The following is a 21,098-nucleotide window of genomic DNA, read 5'->3' on the forward strand; positions in this document are numbered from 1 at the left end:
GCTTTGAACATGTCTCACCGCTCGGTTACACTAATTTTGAGATTCAATCTTCTTATCCCTACAGATTAATTTGTATTTATCTGTTTAATTTTGTTGATTATCCATACGGAACCTAATCGCGGCGGAACCTCTCCATGTCGTCATAATTAAAAGAATGCATGGAAATGCCGCTGAGTTGCAATGACTGAATCATTACTTTTTTTAAACGAATCTGTAACAAATGCGTGTTGTTTAGGTGACCACTGCTCTATGACTAAAGATAATGGCATCATGTAGGCTTTCCAACAAGCCCCCTCAGACGACCTGTCGCTGCAGAAAATAGATTGGGTTTTTGCCGCACCCTGCAGTTTTGTGTATTCACCTTGCACCATTTAGCAAGAACTCTTTCATAATGATTTAATGAGATTTAAACACTTATGCATCTTTGCCCTCCATTAAAATTGATGGTCAGGAAAATAAAAACAGTGCAAATGGCTAGATAGATGATGTCACAAATATGTTAAAATTACCTGCTGATCATTTTTGAATATCTGCCTCAGTATCTGTGTGACTACCTGTTACTTATTCTCAGCAGTTTGGACAGTTTCATAAGAAACTACTCTGTTACACAATGTAATTTCATATGCTGCTGGTGTGAGTTCGCCCAAAATATTATTCATTTAACTGATTGATTAATGAGATAAATTACAGGCACCATTTTTTGTATCTAATACGCAATGATAATATAACATTCTAAATTACCTGTAATAAAATCAAAGATAAAGTATACTTAATCCACAATAAAATATACACAAACAAAAGAATACTAAATTATTTAATAATAATCGGTTTTATTTAAAAATGTTTTTCCTCTGGCCTTAAATTCACTAGCCGTGCACTTTTTTCAAACAATTGGTCTTGTAACTTGGTGTCATTAGCTAATGATGCAACACATCCGGAAACCTGTAAACACAAACAAATGATAATCAACAGTGGCTGGAATAAAAAAATAAGTAAATTTGATGATACTATACCAATAGAAAAGCTACCACTATGCCTAACAAAAATCAATTTTCCACTTTTATCAAGGATTTTGCATGGGTGAAACATATTAAAACATGGGAAATGGACATTAATTTGTTGGTAATTTTGTTTTTAAATAAAACATGTGGAAGTGGTTGTGATGAAGTGGAAGTTATAACATGGATAAAACATTTTCCCTTAGTAGATTTCCCATCCTTATGGAACAGCTGAAGTCAATTTTATTGTTAGTTCTGTCTGGTTTTCTGTAGATTTCGTGTTTTGTTTACAATTTTTTTCTATTATTTTAGGGTTAATTTCTCATTATTTCTATCTCACTGTTTGGTTATATAGCTAGTGGACGAGTTATTGTTTATGATTAGATAGTTTTATTTGGTTAAACGAGGTTTTAAATTACTGAAATAACAAGAAACAAATCGTAAACAAAACACGACATCTACAGAAAACCAGACATAACTAACAATAAAATTGGCTTTAGCTGTTACATAAGGATGGGAAATCTACTAAGGGACTATGTTTTATCATAGAGAAATAGAATAAATATAGACCGTCAGCTGTGCTGCGGTTAGCATAAGTTCTGGCGTCCACCGCTAGGTTTGCCGTGTAGTTACGGCGCACACCGCTGCAGGGTCTGCTGGTCGCATACGGCTCCTGCGGTCATCTCCTGCAGCAGTTTGCGCCGTAACTACATGGCACTCCTAGCGGTGGGCGCAGGAACCTTCCTTTGACAGTCTATATTTATTCTTTTTGTCTATGGTTTTATCTACCGTATGGCTATAATCAAAAGTACAAACAAATGAAATGACTGCTCTTTGCAATCTAATCTACAAAAGGTGTCCCTACCAATACAATAAACAAGGAGTTGGGATATCTCATACCAGATACTAACATAGCATTTCGCCATATCATTACCAAATAAATTAAAGGCACATTCATTAATGAAATTGGGACTAAGATTTATCTTGTCATAAGAAATGTATCTTACCCTGCATTCAGCAAAATGTTTTCCTGTAACATTGGCCAGTTTGGGTTCAGAAGCAACATATGTTGGTGTCATAGCACCTTCCCTTATAATCTGCAACAATTATTGAAAAATATAGTTAAAGTCATAAAACAAATCTTGTAAGTAAAATCACTTTTGTAACATCCATTAAACATATTTTCAAATTATTTTTATATTTGAAAATGTTTAGTAGAAAGTGAGGATTAGAAAGTTTGCACAATGTATTCTAGTATTGGTCAGAAAGTATTTTAATGCTTATCTTTAAATTCTCAGCATTCAGATTCAGACTTAGTCTTTATAAATCACTGTTTTTTAGTACCCTGAAGCTATACACATATATCAGTAGCTATACACAACATCAATAGCTGACTAACTAGGTAGATTCAGACTTTGTCTTTAGTTTATAAATCACTGGTTTTGAGTACCCTGAAGGTATACACATAACATCAATAGCTGACTTACTAGGTACCTATTAATTTTCTATGAGTGATTTCATTAGTAAATTTGTTAGATTTTGGCATACAGATTAAAAAGTAGTAGATGTGTTTTTTAAGAAATATTCTGGAGTCACAAGCAAGCCCATTCCTGAGAGCACTGAATGTGATTAACATATTTGTCAGTAAACGGCACTCCGGCACAATCACTGACATAGGTTTGATAGTTAGAGTCTATGTACACAAGGTTAATGATTGCCCTATGATGGTCTAACTGCAGGATAGCCCATATTATGTTTGGTTAAAAAAGGTAGTCAAAGTGTTGTTGAAATTTTCTCTTAGTTTTCTTTGTAATTTATATAATAAACCTCTGAAAGAGGCTAGACTAAAAATGTAGAAATTAGAATAGGTTAAATAACTTAATAAAGGGGTAATCATTGATATCAAGTAATTGATTTTATTGGAACAGTATATGTTGTTAGATTTTTTGGATCTATTGACTTCAAATGCAAGTAGGGGTTTCAAAGTAAGTAGATCTCACTTTTAGTTGAAGTGAATCTTTTCAAATTGAAGCAAAGAGTCAAAGTCAAAGTATACTTTGCATTCCAGCGCCACTTATGTATTGTACTTGGGTGCCTAGAGAATTAATTTAAAGAAAAGAATTAATGGTAAACAATTTATAAATATATATCTTTTAGCGAATTTCCCATATAGGGAATAAGCTATTACCGTAGTACTCATGGTAAGACCTGGACCCGGGACCAATTTACTTTTTCGTTTTGAGGTCCCTAGAGACCAAAAACACCATCCGTTCAAATTCATATATATGTATATATATATTTATATATGTGTCCGTTAGCGAGATAACTCGAGAAAAAATCATCCGATTTTGATGAAATTTGGCACAAACGTGTAAACCTACGTTTATTCGAACGAGTTCGCGAACCAGCATGATCGGACTATGGGAACAGGTGTTTATGGGGGGTTTTATGGGGGAAAAATTGGTTTTTCCCATTTTTTACCCTAAAACTAAAAATTTAGCATTTTCTTTCCAAACCATTTTGTAGAGATTAAAAAAACAAATAATTTAGTGTATTGAAGCGTTATTATGCGCCTAATGGTTACAGAGAAAATTCCAAAAAACTGTAAATTTAAAATTCCCATGTTATTCTTATGGAGAATAAGTAAACTGTTGTAGTTTGCTTGTTTATGGTCATATTTTGATCAAATTTTGAAAATGCTTTCATTTCATACTAAGCTATTAACATTTTACAAAAAAAAAACACCTTTTTACCCTCCCTGTTGCAGCAAACCTAAGTACTCGTTAAACTAATGTTATTTAAATAGGGAATAAATTTGATATTTTTAAAGAGACATTTTAGGTGTAAATCGAATCAGGCAAATGGAAATTCGCTTAGTCTGCAGGTTTGCTGCGGCGGGGGTATTTAAATATACCAGGTTTTTAAACGCACTAAAAAGTAGAAAATAATTTATAAATTTGTGGAGACGGTTTTAAAAATGTGGGGCGCATACAATAGCTAATTTACGATTTTCTTCACCTATTGAATTATTAGCAATTTTTAATCTCAATTAGGAAATATAAATGTAAATCATACTAACAGGATGTACAACCACTGTGTGAATTTGTCTGTTTCCTATCATTAGCAACCCATCTTTAAAATTATCCATTGCATGCGCCCCACGTTTTTCGTTTCAAATCTTACAAGTATTTATTCTCTCCACATATTTATACATTTTTTGTGAGTTTAAAAACGCCGTAAATTTAAAAGGTTTTTTGTTTATAAATTATTTTCTACTTTTAGTCTTTGATGTTTAAATATGTTAAATCTATTTAATTTATATGGCCTGTTAATACATAACCTATAACCAACACCGTTTTATCTGTAATCAGATGTTGTCAGATGTTTTATTTTTACTTTGAAATGTTTCTTTTTAGAATATCTTGGAAGCAGAACCGGTACCTTCCTCTTTGAACAAACTATCAAATTAAAGTATTTACAGCTGACTTAAATTGATTTATTTGACTATTTAAATTCTTCGAAAATGTATAAACATTGAAACTTTGGAAGCCCATGGGGCGTAGCCCAAGAAGAATATGAAAATAAAATTATTTAATATTGCATTGTCATCCATTTGTTAGTTATGTTTCAAGTTTCAAGTCTCTGGCTCATCGGGAAGTTAGTTTAAAATCAATTGCAAAATTTGTACCGAATAGACAAGAAAGCGAGCTAATAAAAACGTCTTAATAAGTGTTTGGTTTCTTAAGTAAGTAATAGGTGTAACTATATCATACAGCAGATCTTAAGAACGGTATTCTCTCTTTTGTGTATCTCCGTATCCATGCCGTAGTGAAGCAAGGGTATAGCAGCTCATATTAATATTAAAAAAACTTGTAGGAATAAAGTAAGGTGGGAATAAAATTACCCTTCCAAAAAAGTTGATCCACAAACTGCAAATCATCCCCATGATTCCCCCACATGAAGGGTTGGTAGTGGGGTCGGGTCTCACCATGCCAGGGTGAACACTGTTCACAGTAACTCCTGCAATTCACCATGTGCTTTATATAACTACCTAATAAATGCAATGTGTCAAAAGATACAAATTGGTATGATCATTGTTTGGAATTAATTTATTAAAATTATTGATTTGACAAAGTAAAAAAGTATTGCAAAAGGTTATACCATATTTAACAAATGATTTTTGCAGATTCATATATTTCGGATCAATGAGGGTAATTGCAAAACATAGAATTGCATAATAAGATTATAGTTATGTTAATAAGATGAAAATATAGTTACTATTTTTGATAAATTTATAAAATTTGATAAAGATCTTGTGTAGAGCTATTTTAAATTCTAAATTTTATATTTATAAAAAATTTGGCCATTAGGAAACCTATCAGGCTTTTGTGGAGCTTCCCACTCTTATAGTTTGGCATCAAGATAAATTATGTCAAGCATTGCTTTGCCGGTCACAGAGAATGTATCTTTAGTTTTTCCAAGTGTCTTCAGAAACCAAGAAGCACTTTATATAAAACTGTGTTGAAATATATTTTACCTACGGCCGTTTTTTAAAGTAGGCAGTTCAGTTCTTAGAATTGAAAAGTTTCACTTAACAGCTGTTTACATTCATCTCAGCATAGTTTCACTCATAACAACATGGGTAACGGACCAATGAGGTTCAAGGATTGAGAGAAAAGAAGTAAAATTGTAATGCTTCGAACATCAGTTGATCAGTTGACAATTTTAATTGTTGATCCGACTCGTTCCTGTTGATACTCAACCTAAGTTGGTCGAAGTTAAGGAAGGTAGATTAAACTGATTTTAAAATGTCAGTTAGTGAAAGTGAAGTTGACGGGATGGAAATGAGAGCACAAACTGTTTGTGCTAATCTTTTGCCACCAAAATCAAAACAAAGGTATGAAATTACATACCAGCAATTCAATAAATGGACGAAACAAAATAAGGTTAAATTGATAAATGAAAATGTGCTTCTGGTTTATTTTGAAAACCTCTTAACCACTTGTTCACCCATCTCGTTGTGGACCACATATTCGATGCTGAAATCTAACTGTAAATTTACTGTTTCTCTATATTATTCAGTTGTCAAAAAAATATGCAATATTTCCCTAATTGTACCTGATACAGTATTTATTGAGCGAAGCTCACTTTCCCTCACTTTGTAACTTCTTTGTAAGAGCATCAGAATGTAATGGCTTGACCAATTGATATGAAATTTGGCCAACAGCTAAAGAATACTGAGCACAATGTTTATGGTAAAAAATATTTTCCCAAATATCCTTCTGGATTTTATTTTACGGGTCACGCAATTTTGCTTGTTATTTTAATGTAAGTTGAAAGAAAAATTATATTGGGTTTTCGACATATGGGTTTATCTCGTTTCATTTAAATAAGATAAACATATGTTAATTGTTTGTAACTGTTTTGTTTACCTTTCAATGTTTACTTTCATCCTAGGTTAAAGTTGGAATGTAACAGTTTATCAATGGAAGTAACAGTTTTGCTATATTTGTTTTGAGCATGCCTCAAAGGCCACGTCGTAATATTGGTCGTCGCACCAGCTCTTGACCGTTTAAACAAAATGTCAAATACACATGTCTAATAACCTTTTATCAATTCTTATTCTTATTCTTAACTAAATAAATGAACTATCAGATAAATTTTTCATTCTTTAGAACTTAAATAATATCGGGCAAACAAACGGTGAATCTGTTGAAAGGGAACATATTGTAGGTTTTTAGCTGCTTTAGCCATTGACAATCTTTAAGTAATGCTTCGCTCATTTATGCGTCTAAAGTGTAACGGCAGACCACCCTAGTAGTAAGAATGCTGCTAGCAGAACATATTCTCTGAAAAAGTAACGTATTATTTAACAAAGTTTAACAAACATGTAATTACATGAAATCAGCTGATTATACAATAAGTCGTTGCATCACTTTCAGTGACAATGACAATAAACGAAAACATAACCTCTCTAAGAAGTTATAAGTATTGATTGTTAGTAATTAAAAACCAGATTGTTAGTAATTTAAAAACGGTCGTAGGTAAAGTAGTGTACGCAACTCGCGTTAATAGTCTTTAGGACACTCGTAGAAGTTATTAAGGCAATTGCCGCCACTGTTAAAGCCAAAAAGGTACATGCAGGTGGGTGTATTGCTTACCTGTCCCTTTCAGTATCCTGGCCAGATACTTGGTGGTGAGGATGTTGGCCAGCCTAGCGTTGCAGTACACTCTGCAGTTGGACAGAGGCTCCTTCTCACAGTTCAAGTTGTCCAGACTGAACTTGTTGAAGTGATGGACAATGGAAGTAACAAACACTACTCTCCCTAAGGATGACTTCTTCAGCAAATCTGTAACGAAATTAGTAGTTGTAGATGTTATAAAATCATTTTATCAGGAATGTTAACTATGGCACAGGAACAGGTGACATTGTAAAGGTTACATACCTTTACAATGGGGAGAGACTTATTCTTGGATCTCCAGGTTTAAAGGTAACATACTCTATTTAAGATGACCTCCCAAGAAAATTAACGAATGACGGTATCCTCAATACAAAACGTTGGTTTGAGTGGTAAAACAAATTACAAAGAACTAAACTAATTTTCAAAACAGGTAACGCTATACAAAACTGAATTGACACAGGGAATCTTGAATGTCGATACCGGTATGTATGACCATTGATTTTAGATACTGATTGTAGGCATCCCATTTATTGGGACCAGCTGTCGAAAATTATTGTTTAATTAAAATAGAATGTAGTTGAATGAGACACTCGCAGTGTGCTACTGTCAAAACTTTGTTTTCTCTTTCAATTGTCGAAACTTTGAAAATTGATATACATTAAATATGTGCTATAGTTACACAACAATAACTTGCTGTGTCATGTAATTGTTTTTCCTATTAGACTGTATTACAGGTAATTGAATTTGACAATAATTTCACCTGTTAACCCAGCTATTCTGGTTCAGTTGGAAACATTTATGTGAAAATAGATCATTGACTTGACTTGATTATATCGTTGGCATATTCAATATAAATAATTAAATTACATCAGCACACTGTTATTTTAAGTGCGTTCTATTTTATTATAAAACTGGCTATCACCTTAAACATGAAAATAGAATGTCTAGTTATATACGACCTACCGAGCACTAAGTTGCTGAGCAGGTAGGGTCCGAAGTGGTGCAGCTGCATGATAGTGTTGAGATTATCAGAGGTTGTAGTGGCGGACGGTGTACAGTCTGGTGCAGTGTACAATATCAGAGCATCCACATGGTCAGTGATCTGGTGCAGCTTCTTGGAGAACTTGCGGACAGATGCCAGGGAGCTCATGTCCAGATGGTGCACCTCCACTTCCTCATTCAGCGTCCTTTTCACAATCTGATCTGTCAAATAATTATCTCCATGAGGAATGTTTTCTATCTTGGACTAATCAGTTTTAAGAAAAAAAATTCAATGCTTTAAGAAAACCGTTTTCCTTGATTTTTACATTTAAATATGTACTCCCTATGTGACTATAAGTTTATTACTTCAATTGTGTTAATACAGAATACTATACATTACTCAATTACACATCCATTATGCTCTGTGCAGTCCATAAGCCATGTATTTCAAATAACAGTTTTAGCCATAGTAGTCGTACTGAAAACATCTTGGCCCTGCAAAGTGCTACTTAGTTTTCCCTTTTTCTAGAAGTTTCTCCAAGTTTAAAGTTAAAACCCAAATCATTAATTAAGTTTACAAGTAAAAATTTACCTTAGCCCCTTCACATATTGTCAGGAGGAAAATAAGCATATTTCCAGCAATGTTAATAGCATAATATGAATAAATACAGTAGACCCCCTTAACCGACCTTGCATTAACCGATAATTGGATTATTCCATACCCCCCAGGCCCCCGGATGGTGTCATATCAATGTGCCCCCCCAAATCTATGGTTCACGCGACGCCTCTGATCTCGGCTATGAGAACTATAGGCCTATGCCTATCTCCACAGGATGTGACTAAGAATAAGTAATTTTGTATTCATCCCAAAAATTATATTTCTAAAAACAGCCGCTATTTTTTAATATATATCTAAAATTATCTTATCGCTACAGTAAACAAACAACGCAGACAAAAAGCTTTGTACTGTATTACGATAGATTTGGAAAGCATCAATTAATATTACGGTACCTACTAAAGTTATTAAAATAAGAATTTATACTGGCTTATCCGTGTTTTGTGTTTATTTGTGATTTTTCTATCAATACGAAAAAAGGAGATAAGTGTAGCTTATTTTATAAATAATGCAAGTACGACTTCAAAATTATGATTATATAGTTCCAAATGAACATCACTATGTTTTGTTAAGTATTTTGGGATTGCCCATTAACCGAATTTTTGAGTTATCCGACATAAGTCCAGTCCCATTAGGGTCCGGTAAGAGGGGGCCTACTGTATGTACTATTCCTATATAAATAAGTCAGGACAATTAGGGTACAAGAAAATTTAATAAAATACAAATTATAGGTCTATAGATATAATGTGGACCACATAAAACGTCTCAGCACATATTGGATGTTAATTTTGGTAAATGCATTAACCCATTCCGATAAATAAATAAATAACTCTGCGGCAGTAAACCTGCAGACTAGGCGAATTTTCATTTACCTGGCTGGATTTATACTAAAATATTCGCTTAAAGTTGTCAGATTTATTTCCTTTTTAAATAACATGAAGTTTTAATGACATGAGTTTTAGGTTTGCTGCTACAGAGAAGATAACGAGGTGTGTTTTTTAGTGAATTTCCCTATAGGGAAGTAGCTATATTACCGTAGGTCTCCATGGTAAGACTTGAGCCTGGGACCAATTTACGTTTTCATTTTGATGTCCCCAGAGGCCAAAAACACTATTTGTTCAAATTTATATATATATATATGTGTGTGTCTGTGTCTCCGTGAACATATACTTAAGTATTTTTATTCCATTTTGATGAAATTTGGTTTGAAGGTATAAGGCGTAAGACCTGGACCCGGGACCGATTTACTTTTTTGTTTTGATGTCAAGAGGCCAAAAACACCATCCGTTAAATATATATGTGTCCGTTAGCACAATAACTCAAGCAAAAATGATCCGATTTTGATTTGGTACAAATCAAATCAAATCTTTTTATTGTCTTTCAGCTCTACAAAAGCAATTGACATTGTCAAATGGCATCTTATCATTAAAGCATTAAACATAGTCATAGAATAAATAAAAGGAACCTTGATCTTAAATTATTTAAAAACTTATATCTAAAACCTCCAAGGACAAGAACTTATCTACAGAGTAAAAACATTTTAATTTTAACCATGAATCAAGGACTGTTTTGAATTTTTTTATTGGAATCGTTACTGCAGAAGGGGGCAATTTATTAAAAAATTGTATACTAAGATATTTGTAGCTATTGTGTGTAAGTGTAAGTCTTGTAAGTGGTAAGTTGAGATGATGGCTATTTCTTGTGTAATGTGCATGTATGTCAGATCGGATGCTATACTGGTCTATATTCTCTTTTACGTATAATAAGCAATTTAAAATGTATAAAGATGGAAGGGTTAGGATATTTAGGGCCTTAAAATCGGCTTTGCAATCTTCCCTTGGCATTGTTCCTCTAATGCACCTGACTGCTTTCCTTTGCCAGTTGAAAACGGTTTTGGCTCCTACAGAGTTACCCCATAAGAGAACACCATATTGTAGGTGAGAATGGAAAATGGGTAATAACAATTTAGAATAATTTGTTCACTTACATTGTTCTTTAATTTGTTGAATAAAAATACAGTTCTAGCCAATTTGCAAACATGTAAACCTACGTTTATTCGTACAAAGTTAGCGAAACTGCTCCCTAAACCATTTTGAAGAGCTTAAAAAACAAATAATTAAGTATATTGTAAGTTTTTTTCTGCACATTTATTGGTTACAGATAAAATTTTAATTTTTTAATTCCTGTGTTATTCTAATAAAGAGTAAGTAAACTGTTGTAATTTGCTTGTTTATGGATATATTTTGATTAAACTTGGCAAATTTATTTATTTTATACTAAGTTATTATATTTAACTATTATATTAATGTAGACTGGGACGGGTGGCGTCGTCCTGTAATCCAGCTACTAGGAGGATATTTATAGGGATGCACTGTGGATGCGATACTCCTTGGTGTGGATCAACGTCCGCACTAGTGAGTACTACGACTATCCGCAGTACTATCCTGATAATTAGACCAATTCGTAAATTACAAGGAAAAATGTGGTTCGGATTCCACTATAAACTGTAGGTCCCTTAGTTGCCATTAGCTGTATGGGCTACTAATTAACAGCTGTGTCTAAGGAACATGTCGGCCTTAGTCACTAACAAGACTACAAGATCGCGCCACTCATCCTGCACTCATCCTTCACTCATATTTGGGTTAAAATACGCACATAGTGGCGTCCCCATCTTAAATAATTGATAATTGATAATTGATTTTACTAAAAACACCCTTTGTTACCCTCCAACCGCAAACATAGGTACTCGTTAAACCTAATGTTATTGAATTAGATTTAATTGAAAATAAAATCAGTAAAATGGAAATTCACTTAATCTACAGGTTTGCTGCGGTTGGGGTATATTTTTTTGTTTACATCGGATCTGGGTTCTACAAATTGTACATTCCAATAAAATTTGATTTATTAGGTACTGGAATCGCACCTATTAAATTAATTAAAAACTCTTCTTATTTATAAAACCAATGATTTACTTTTATTTAACACTAGCAGAGTACCCGTCCTTCGTTTGGGGTTGGCATATAAGTATAAAATGCTTATTGCAGTTATACTCGAGCTAGCTTTTGCAATGGGGGACGCAGTTTGATAAAATTTGCTTCTTTAAATTTACGGTATACTATAGTATTACACATCTGCCATAGCCATAATGTTCTACCACTTCTCCTAAACAATAGAGAAAAATAAATTATTAAATATAATCAAAATATTACAAATTATTCATGAAATTAAAAACAAAAACATAACTGTAAACAATCCTACTGTGACAGTTCACATTGCGTATCACAGTTTTTTTTTTAGTGCTTAGTTCAAATTAGCTGTTTTCATAAATGCAAAAAAATAATAGTGCTGCAGCCTGTTGGTAAATATTATAACTTTTTACTGCTTTTACATATCATAGAACCAACTTTTTAGTTGAAACAGCTGACTAAATTCCCTTTAACACGTTCACTGCTAATGACGCACTTGTGCGTCATAAGTATATTAGCAGATATATAATACATGATGTATATAATTACATAATATATTTTAATCCACAATTTATAGTATAAAATTTATTTAATTAAAGATATATTGTCACTCAATTAACATGATCATGTTAATGTTTATGTTTCTTAGCCATTTATAAAAGTATTACATATCATTAGCAGTGAATGTGTTAAATATGAATACTCATAAGGTTAAAACGGGGAACTGCAGAGCCACTGGGGCAGAGCCCGAAAGGATTTTTGAGATAAGAATATGCCTATATGTTAATCGGGAATAAGAGCTATCATCATGCCAAATTTCAGCCCAATCCGTCCAGTAGTTAATGCGTGATTTAACTTAAAACAAACAAACAAACACACAAACTTTCACATTTATAATATTAGTAAGATAAGATATTCTTCTACAATACACTGAAGTAAAGAAAACAGGGATACCAAAATATGAACTTGTTTTCTCGTTAAAAAGTGTCTCACAACTTGTTACAGTAGACTCCCTCTTATCCAGACTCCTCAAGACCGAGGCCAGTCCGGGTAACGGGTTTTCCGGTTAAACCGACGTCCCCAAATAAACGCATACTGTACCTATACAGTATTTGACATAAATTTAGGAGAGCATTGTATTAAGACATGTGATCACTGGTCTCAAATCTTTGCCACAAGAACAATAGTTTCAGTACCGCCCACTTCCTGCCGATCTAGTCTGGTTAAACCGATGTGCTGATAAAACTTATCCAGTTAAAGAGATGTCATTTCAGCCGAGTGGAGTCCAGTTGAACCGATGTCCAGTTAAAAGGGGTCCGGATAAGAGGGAGTCTACTGTATTTGGGTTGTGTTAAAAAAACATCCTGTATAAGGAAAATAAACAATTTTGGGAATATATTTAGTTCTTAAAATATATATTTTTATAACAATACTATACTCCGCGCCAAAGCTGGTGGCGGCTGAGGGATTAGGACGGCCAGGTCGGTGAGCAGGTCCGGCCTATGTAGTCCTACCTGGCGGTCCTAATCCCTCAGCCGCCACCAGCTTTGGCGCGGAGTATAGATCATCCATTTTTTCATTTTAACAGTCTGTACAAAGTTTTTAAACCATGTCTGTTGTGTTTTATCCTCCATTGTCCATGTTCTCTTGTTGGGCCCAAATACTCCCATAAGACTTTTTAAGGATTTTGTAGGATTAACAGCAGGCTTACCTTACTGCTTTACTGAAAAAAATAGATTAAAATTGCCGGAGCTGTAACCTACTGGTATTAATTATGAACCCCCCCCCCCTCCAATCCACCCTCAAAAAATTGTTTCCGAGTGAAAATTTAAAAACGTACGTTTTCAGGAAAAGCACTTTGCAAATTTTTTTCCCCCTTTTTCAAAATTTTTATTATTTTTTTTATTTCATTAACATTTGAAGTTTCATAAAATGTCCATGGTAACGCAATATCTTTGGTAGTTTCTTTTTAAAAGAGCATCTTTAGTGGAAAAACACAAAATCCTGTCACGACCATAACGGACGTTTAAATGAATATTAAAAATAGTTAATATTATTTTTGTAACTATGTTTTGCTATAAACTAATTTACTTTTATGACCATTATACAATAAAAAGGTCACTGAGCTTTTGGCACAATAGCTCAGTGACCTAAGAATGTTCACTTAACATTCTTAAGTTAAGTGAATATCTTAAGTGTTCAGTTCTTAAGTTCATTGTTCAATTAACATTGTTAAGGATGTGTGTGGTGTGTGATGTAAGAATGTGTGTGTGTGTTGTGTGTTGAGTGTGTGTAAGAATGTTGGTGTTGTTAATGTGTTGGTCTTTCTAGAAAAAAATAAAAAAACTCAAAAAATTGAAAAAAAGCCAATAAAATCTTTTTAAGTTTGTATAACTCCGAAAAAACTTACCTGAGACCCGAAAAATCGTTATGTTTGTATAGAGGTGTGCTTCTTTTGTGTATAAAACATTGAAATATGACGATATTTTAATTTTTGAAATTTTTATGATAGAAATCATAAACGTGATGGTCAGGGACAAGCGGTACGGTCGTGAATTGTCTGGAATAATCTAAATCTTTCTAAACAATCCTTCAATTATCCTGTTAGTTATAATAAAAATATTTGTTTCAATTGAACTAAACTGTTCAATTTACAATTATATCAAAGTTATTGTCACGACCAAACACACTATAATCCATAAGGCTGGATTGGTCGTGAAAAAACCCGCGATGGTCGTGAAATTACGTGTTATTTGGCTCTGTTCTAGCGGTAGCCCTGCGCCTCATGTTCGAGGATACAAAGTGGACTTCTAGGTTAATCTAGCAATTGAAATATCTTATAAACAAAAATTAACACCATGTCTACTTCATCGAATGACTACGTACGGTCATGGACACACCAAAATTACAAAAAACACAATCTTTCCTTTATTAATCTTGTAATTCCTCCTTTCAACTCGAAAAAACTGGCACTACAATCCTGACGTACATCCCGAACTAGTCTCTAAAACCAACTGACTCCATCGACGCCAGGCTTGCCACTGTCGTGCTCCAAAGTTGAAATTTTTTCCCAAATGGTCGTGACGCCAAATCGAGGGACAGACTTATTTTGTCATGGTAGTCAGTTTGTAATGACAATAAAATTATAATATGCTCCCTTTTTGTAAGTTTAATAACCATTGATGACATAAAAAAATGGCTTTATATATTTCGGCATGAATAATTAGTCTAAAAACAGCGTGAAAGTTGGAAAATGTACCCTAGGGACACGTCATGGTCGTGAATTTCAAGACTTTAAAAATACGAAAAAAATACTTAGGACCTATTTAAAACCAAATAAATGTGTGTAACATGTTGCCCCCGTCCCAAAAAATATTAAAACACATAATAATAAACTACAAATCCAGTATATACGAAGTAAAAGGCCAGGGACATGAAAACGTACGTTTTTAAATTTTCACTATTCCCTGTCTTAAGTATTAGGAAAAAAACATTTCAATGAAGTCAAACTTGTTTGTGAACATTGACAAAAAACACTAGGTTTTCAATCAATCAATCAATCGTTGAGATGGGGACGCATTTTATTTTATGTTTCCTAATACCAATATACTTTATCTTTCCGAAAGGGAGGTACCAGGTTGCCATTATGCCGCGAATCGAGCGCTGGATGAAAATGTACATTGAATTTTTGGGACTACTAGCTCCTTCTTTAGTTACTTCTAGGAACTACTAAAGAGTAAAATTCTATCTAAAAATACCAAACCAAGGCTCTACAAGAGTATGATTTTACCTGTTGTGTTACATATGGATCTGAGGTCTGGACAGTCAACAAAAAATCAGGAAAGAATCTGATAGTCTTTGAAAACAAAATTTTTCATCAATTTTTGGACCAATTTTTGATCAAGGAATGTAAAGAATAAGGATCAACATGGAACTCAGAGCTTTGTATCAAGATCCAGACATAATAGCTTTAATCAAAACTAGAAGATTGAGGTGGGCTGTCCATGTAAATAGAAGAGAGCTGAACTCCACACTGAAAATGGCAGCAGAAAATCTTCTACAAGGCAGACAACCATTGGGGCACCCAAGACTGTGATGGAAAGATCAGGTGCCATCAGGACATGCAGAGGCTCAACATAACACCTGATCTCATGCAGGACTGAGATGGATGGCGAGTGGCTGTTGGCGAGGCCAAAAAACCTTTTGGGGCTTGAGTCGCCACGTAGGTAAGGTAAGGCTCAGAAGATTCTACGTGTTTATATGTGCATTTTTATCAACTTTTGTCAGTAAGGCAAGCCCCCAGTAAGTTAATACTAGTCACAAAAAAATCCTGAAAAAACCCTTGCCCTACAGTCATCTTTAGCAAAAAATTTCAAGACTTTATGTTCAAGTAACAAACTTTTTTCCCCTCCTTTGTCCTTTGTCAAAAACCTATGTCTCTGCTCTATATATATTGTTGATCTAGTAGAACTTCTGCACTATATAAGTATTGGACGTATTAACATTGTCAGGGATATAGTAATCCTAAAAGTTACCCAAACAAAACAGTCAGCTGCTGATGTCAATTGATTGTAATAAATGTTTCTCTCTATGAGGTACTTACCTCTGGCAGCTTGGCCCAAGGATGTGTCAGCACAAGCCATGATGATCCTGCCACCTCTGGCTGCTAGTAGATCACAACACGCCTTGCCTACGCCTGCAATTCAGTAATAATAATAGTAATTTAGATAATAGTAAAAATCAATTATTGCTCGATTTGCGAGGGAGCGCGGCGGAAAGGAGTTCCAATACCTCTCTTTTGGAGAGACAAAAATATTGGCATAATAGGTTCCGGCACCTCATTTTTTTTTTATTGAGGACTGATTTTAACTACCTAATTATAAAACAATCCAAACAAATTGCAACAAACGTTTAATATAATATATCAAGATCATCTCTTCCAAAGCAAAATGCTAATAATGTAACAGTTGTTTTGTTAGATCATGTTGTACATTAGAAATAGATGTAAGAAAAGATAAGTTCTGAATATTCAGTTGATGCATGTAATCAAAGCAAATACATAAGCGTCGTTTTCCTAGTGACGCGTTTAAGCCAGTTAAGCAGCGTGCTTTGTGCTTCGCAATTTCCGGAGCCACCGATCCTTTTAAAACCAATGAGAGTATTTTTCTAGCAACGCGGTGTGCTAACTAACTACCAACCGCGCAGCACCAAGCCTGCAGCGTAATTAGGAGCACTGCCTCGAGTGCTGTCAGTTGTTAACCCCGCTGCCGAACTGGTCTATTGTTTACATTAGAAATATTGAGAATCCTAGTTTGAGTGATGCTACTAAGTTAACTGTTGATGAGGGCAGTTTATTAATTGAGTGTGTCTGAGTTTAAAGTTCTGCTCCATTCTCTTTGTTGGCTTCGAAGTTGTATCACTACGCACCAAGTCGGTAACCATGTATTCCTTAAATTTTACTTCATCGTCTATCGGGTGCCTATTAAAAAGAATACTAGTAAAATACCCCCGCCACAACAAACCTGCAGACTAAGCGAATTTCCATTTGCCTGATTGGATTTACACTGAAATGTCTACTTAAAAAACATTTCTTCCCTATTTAAATAGAATTAGTTTAACAAGTACTTAGGTTTGCTGCATCAGGGAGGGTAAAACTGTTTTTTTTTTTTTATGTTAATAGTTAGTAAAAAATAAAACATTTCCCAAATTTGATCAAAATATGTTCATAAACAAGCAAACTCCAACAGTTTACTTATTCTCCATAAGAATAACATGGAAATTTTTAATTTAAAATTTTTTTGAATTTTTTCCGTGACCATTAGGCGCATAATAACGCTTCAATATACTAAATTATTTTTTTTTACGCTCTACAACATGGTTTGGAAATAAATTGCTAAACTTTATGTTTTTTTTGGGTCAACAATGGGAAAAACCTATTTTTACCCTATAAAACCCCCCGTAAACCCCCGTTCCCATAGTCCGATCATGCTGGTTCGCGAACTCGTTTGAATAAATGTAGGTTTACACGTTTATACCAAATTTCATCAAAATCGGATCATTTTTGTTCGAGTTATCATGCTAACGGACACGTGTATATATATATATATATATATATATATATATACATATATATGAATTTGAATGGATGGTGTTGTTGGCCTCTAGGGACCTCAAAACGAAAAAAAAAATCGGTCCCGCGTCCAGGTTTTACCATGAGTACTACGATAATAGCTTATTCCCTATATGGGAAATTCGCTAAAAGAATATTAACTAAACAGTTTATAGTTTATAGCTACAGTATTTTGACTTTTGGTCAGCAGAACTAGGGCTATGTCTAAACTAAATCTTCGTCCATTTCTTCCTCTTCAACTATCGACATAAAAGCAAGACAATTCATTCTCCGATACATAGGAAAAGGTTACTGTGGAACCGTGAATTTGCTAGTGACGCAATGCGTTGGCAGATTTGTAGGAAAACACTTTTGCGCTGTGTACTATTTTAACACCAATCTGTTCCTTACTGCGCTGCGTTCTTTAGCTTAACTGTAGCAAGCAGCGCGATTACTGAAGTTGGAGGAAACGGCACCTTTAACTCCAGGTTGCAGGGACAAACCCAAATACAAATTGGTAGCCTACTGATCACCATCTTAGTTTTAGTCATAAGAAAATAACACTTTGGCCAGTGGCATGTAGTATGAAAGGATTACTTATATAAAAACTTTTTTGAGGAATGTTCATTATTTCTTTTTAGAAACTAACCTTAAAGCTAAACTTAGCTTGTATGAGAAAACTATCCAAATCCTTGGACATGTTTATAATTTACAAGGGATTTAATCTGTTGAGACTCCAAGATACTAGGAGCTCACTTGCACAATAATCACTATGCTTCATACGATAAATCAATGGTAAGTTTATTAAAGTTATTACTGTTGAACATCATTTGACTAATACGCCGTGGGTGCACAATGCAAGGGTTTTCACTCAACCCTATGATACCTAAAGACACTGTTTGTTGATATTGTTTTATCAATAGTAAGTGATTTAAGTAGTTTAATTTATAACATTAGGCTCACTATAAACAATAAAATCGTACCAGCTTCAGCTCCAGTGACCACAAATGTTTTGTCATCAGTTCTCATTGTGCTGGTGTCATAAAAGCCAATCCACATACGCATGTACCACCAGTAGACCAGCACCAACATCAACAGCACCCACAGCCAAGTGCTGTAGAAGGCCACACTCAGGTACATCGATATCAGACCCATCTTTCTGCAAAACAAACCATATGCACAATAATTGGAATTTTCACACAACAATCCTGCTACAAATTATTTTTTGTAGTTATTGTTATTTGTTTTACCATACCACATGAACTTACCTAGTAGTGAAAAATTAAACAGCAGCGTTATCAACCAAAATCATTTTTGAAATTGCTCCTCAATGGTGGACTAACTGGGAATTTCTAAGATTCCAAACAACATTTGCATAGCATATTTGCAGTGGAGGCTGATTTCCTAGATTTTTTTTCGTGTTCTATCCAATACAATAATTTACCCAAAAGAAAGTAGAGTTTTAAATCTACTAAGACCTCTCAGTCTACCCACTGCGCGTTGAACTGCAGATGTGATATGGTCAGAAAAAGAGAGGAAGTGTGTTGACAGTGTCGCAAACAGACAATCTCATGCCATCAAGGGTGATTTCTATAGCAGATTTACTCAATTCCTGCATCATAATGTTTGGTCCAGTATGCATGACTACACACTTGTCAAAATCCAAGGCCATTCATGACAGACCATTGAAAAATGCTGTGCAAATCAGCATTGATGAGCCGGATTGCTTCTGATGTCATGTCTGGCTTGTATGACAAGTGTAGTTGGCAGTCATCAGCATACAAGTGTGCTGTACAATATTCTACACTTCTGGACAAGTCAGACGTGTACAAATTGAGGAACACCACACAATTTGCAAAGCGGATCTGATGTCTCACTCCCAATTTTGGTAACCTGCAGTCGGGACTCCAAATAGGACTGAAATCAACAAACAACTTTTTCACTGCAGCCATAGCACTTCATTTTGGTCAATAATAATTCATGATCAATAGAATCAAATGCTTGGGAATAATCTAGAACAGCTAATGTGCTGTAGAGTCCTTATCTTTGGCATCGAATAGATCCGCAAACATATTAGTCAGTGCAGTACAAGTACTGTGGTTTTTTCTAAACCCTTACTTTAGCTTAGGCAATATATCAAAATTATCTAGAAATGAAGCAATTTGTTTAGTTACTATCTTTTCCATTATTTTTGACATGGCAGGTAACACAGAGATAGGTCTTAAATGCTGGACGGTTTTTGGCGCAGCAACCTTAGGCAATACGGTTTCACATGGGCAATCTTCCAACTTTTAGGAAAAACACCAGAGGCCAGGCTCATGTTTATCAAATGTGTTATTGCTCCAATTGCATATGGGCTAACAGATTTTATCATTTGTATCGATACACTATCAACACCTAGAGCTTTTGATTTTATTGAGTTCATTGCCTCTTTAACATCATTTTCTGTAATCATTTTAAATTCAAACTTATTGTTATCTCCATGTTTTTTTATCAAAAGTTTATTATTTCAAGGCGATTTTAAAGTTGACTGTACAAACTTTTTCTGGAATTTTTGATAATACGTGAACTAATGATATAGGCGTGTAGATAGAATCTGACATCATCAGGGTCTCCATTTTTGAATGATGGGAACATTAAGAATAAACTTAACTCCTGGTTTCCAATGTACTGAATTTATGGTTTGAATACAATAAATAATTTAATTGGTACCGGTAATCGATAAATATTTTTGAAAAATTAAAGATGGAAAAGTCTAAAATGTCCAGAACATTGTAAGTACAAGGCTACAAGTTGTTTTCATGCAAAACTATAACTAGCTATTATAGTGAATTTATTTTAAATGGGATTTTATTTATTTTTTTTTTTTACCAAAGAATAAACAGATGTGTAAGTATAACGTTTTTATATACATAAAATTGTTTCTTACAATAATACAATATTAATTGGTTAAACTCGTAGGTGACAAAACGCGACCAGTATGTGTAATGGCATGACTGTTAGGATGTCCAGATTTAATGTTATGGCATTAGTAGAAACAAATTAAACAACACTCATTACACTATTTAAACATGCATCACAACTGCTTTTGTACAAAAAACTTACCAAAAAAATTATTCTACAAATGAAGCTCACTTAACTTAAATACTAGGAAATTCATCAACGAGAATCAGTCTACCTTGGAGCAATGAAACTACAAAAGATGTTTGTAAAGAGGGATCTGGCGTACTTAGTATTGTATTCAAA

General features: G+C 34.1%; 2 protein-coding genes across 3 annotated transcripts in view; one reads left to right on the plus strand and one right to left on the minus strand.

Moving 5' to 3' along the window:
- The window catches only part of LOC129005281 (beta-1,4-galactosyltransferase 7-like), a 113,444-nt gene that overhangs the window by 49,137 nt on the left and 43,209 nt on the right, over positions 1-21,098 (plus strand). The window contains exon 7 of one of the 2 annotated variants that reach the window (XR_008491811.1): positions 4,415-4,481. The exons of the other annotated variant lie outside the window; for it this stretch is intronic. The gene's annotated coding sequence lies outside the window, so the exon portion shown is untranslated. Of the gene's footprint in view, positions 1-4,414; positions 4,482-21,098 lie in introns of those variants that run through there. 2 annotated transcript variants of the gene reach the window in all.
- Positions 811-21,075, minus strand: LOC129005280 (retinol dehydrogenase 12-like). The gene is made up of 8 exons (XM_054434122.1): positions 20,958-21,075; positions 18,836-19,011; positions 16,347-16,439; positions 8,144-8,383; positions 7,160-7,348; positions 4,903-5,018; positions 2,006-2,095; positions 811-942 (listed from the first exon to the last, which is right to left on the minus strand). Exons 2-8 carry the CDS (start codon positions 19,005-19,007, stop codon positions 835-837), a joined length of 1,008 nt encoding a protein of 335 aa, XP_054290097.1. The 5' UTR covers positions 19,008-19,011; positions 20,958-21,075; the 3' UTR covers positions 811-834.

Source organism: Macrosteles quadrilineatus, unplaced genomic scaffold (genome assembly GCF_028750875.1).
Source record: "Macrosteles quadrilineatus isolate MER2022 unplaced genomic scaffold, UCM_ALF_1.0 Scaffold_19__1_contigs__length_3004403, whole genome shotgun sequence".
Taxonomy (NCBI): Eukaryota; Metazoa; Arthropoda; class Insecta; order Hemiptera; family Cicadellidae; genus Macrosteles; species Macrosteles quadrilineatus.

What these genes read in the sequence shown, in the direction of transcription:
- LOC129005280 (XM_054434122.1), bottom strand. Translation starts at nt 19,007, where the DNA reads ATGGGTCTGATATCGATGTACCTGAGTGTGGCCTTCTACAGCACTTGG. An exon ending in CTTGGGCCAAGCTGCCAGAG is followed by an intron (nt 8,384 to 16,346) that starts GTAAGTACCTCA and finishes ATTATTTGACAG; the next exon opens with ATCAGATTGTGAAAAGGACG. An exon ending in CAGGATACTGAAAGGGACAG is followed by an intron (nt 5,019 to 7,159) that starts GTAAGCAATACA and finishes GGTGAATTGCAG; the next exon opens with GAGTTACTGTGAACAGTGTT.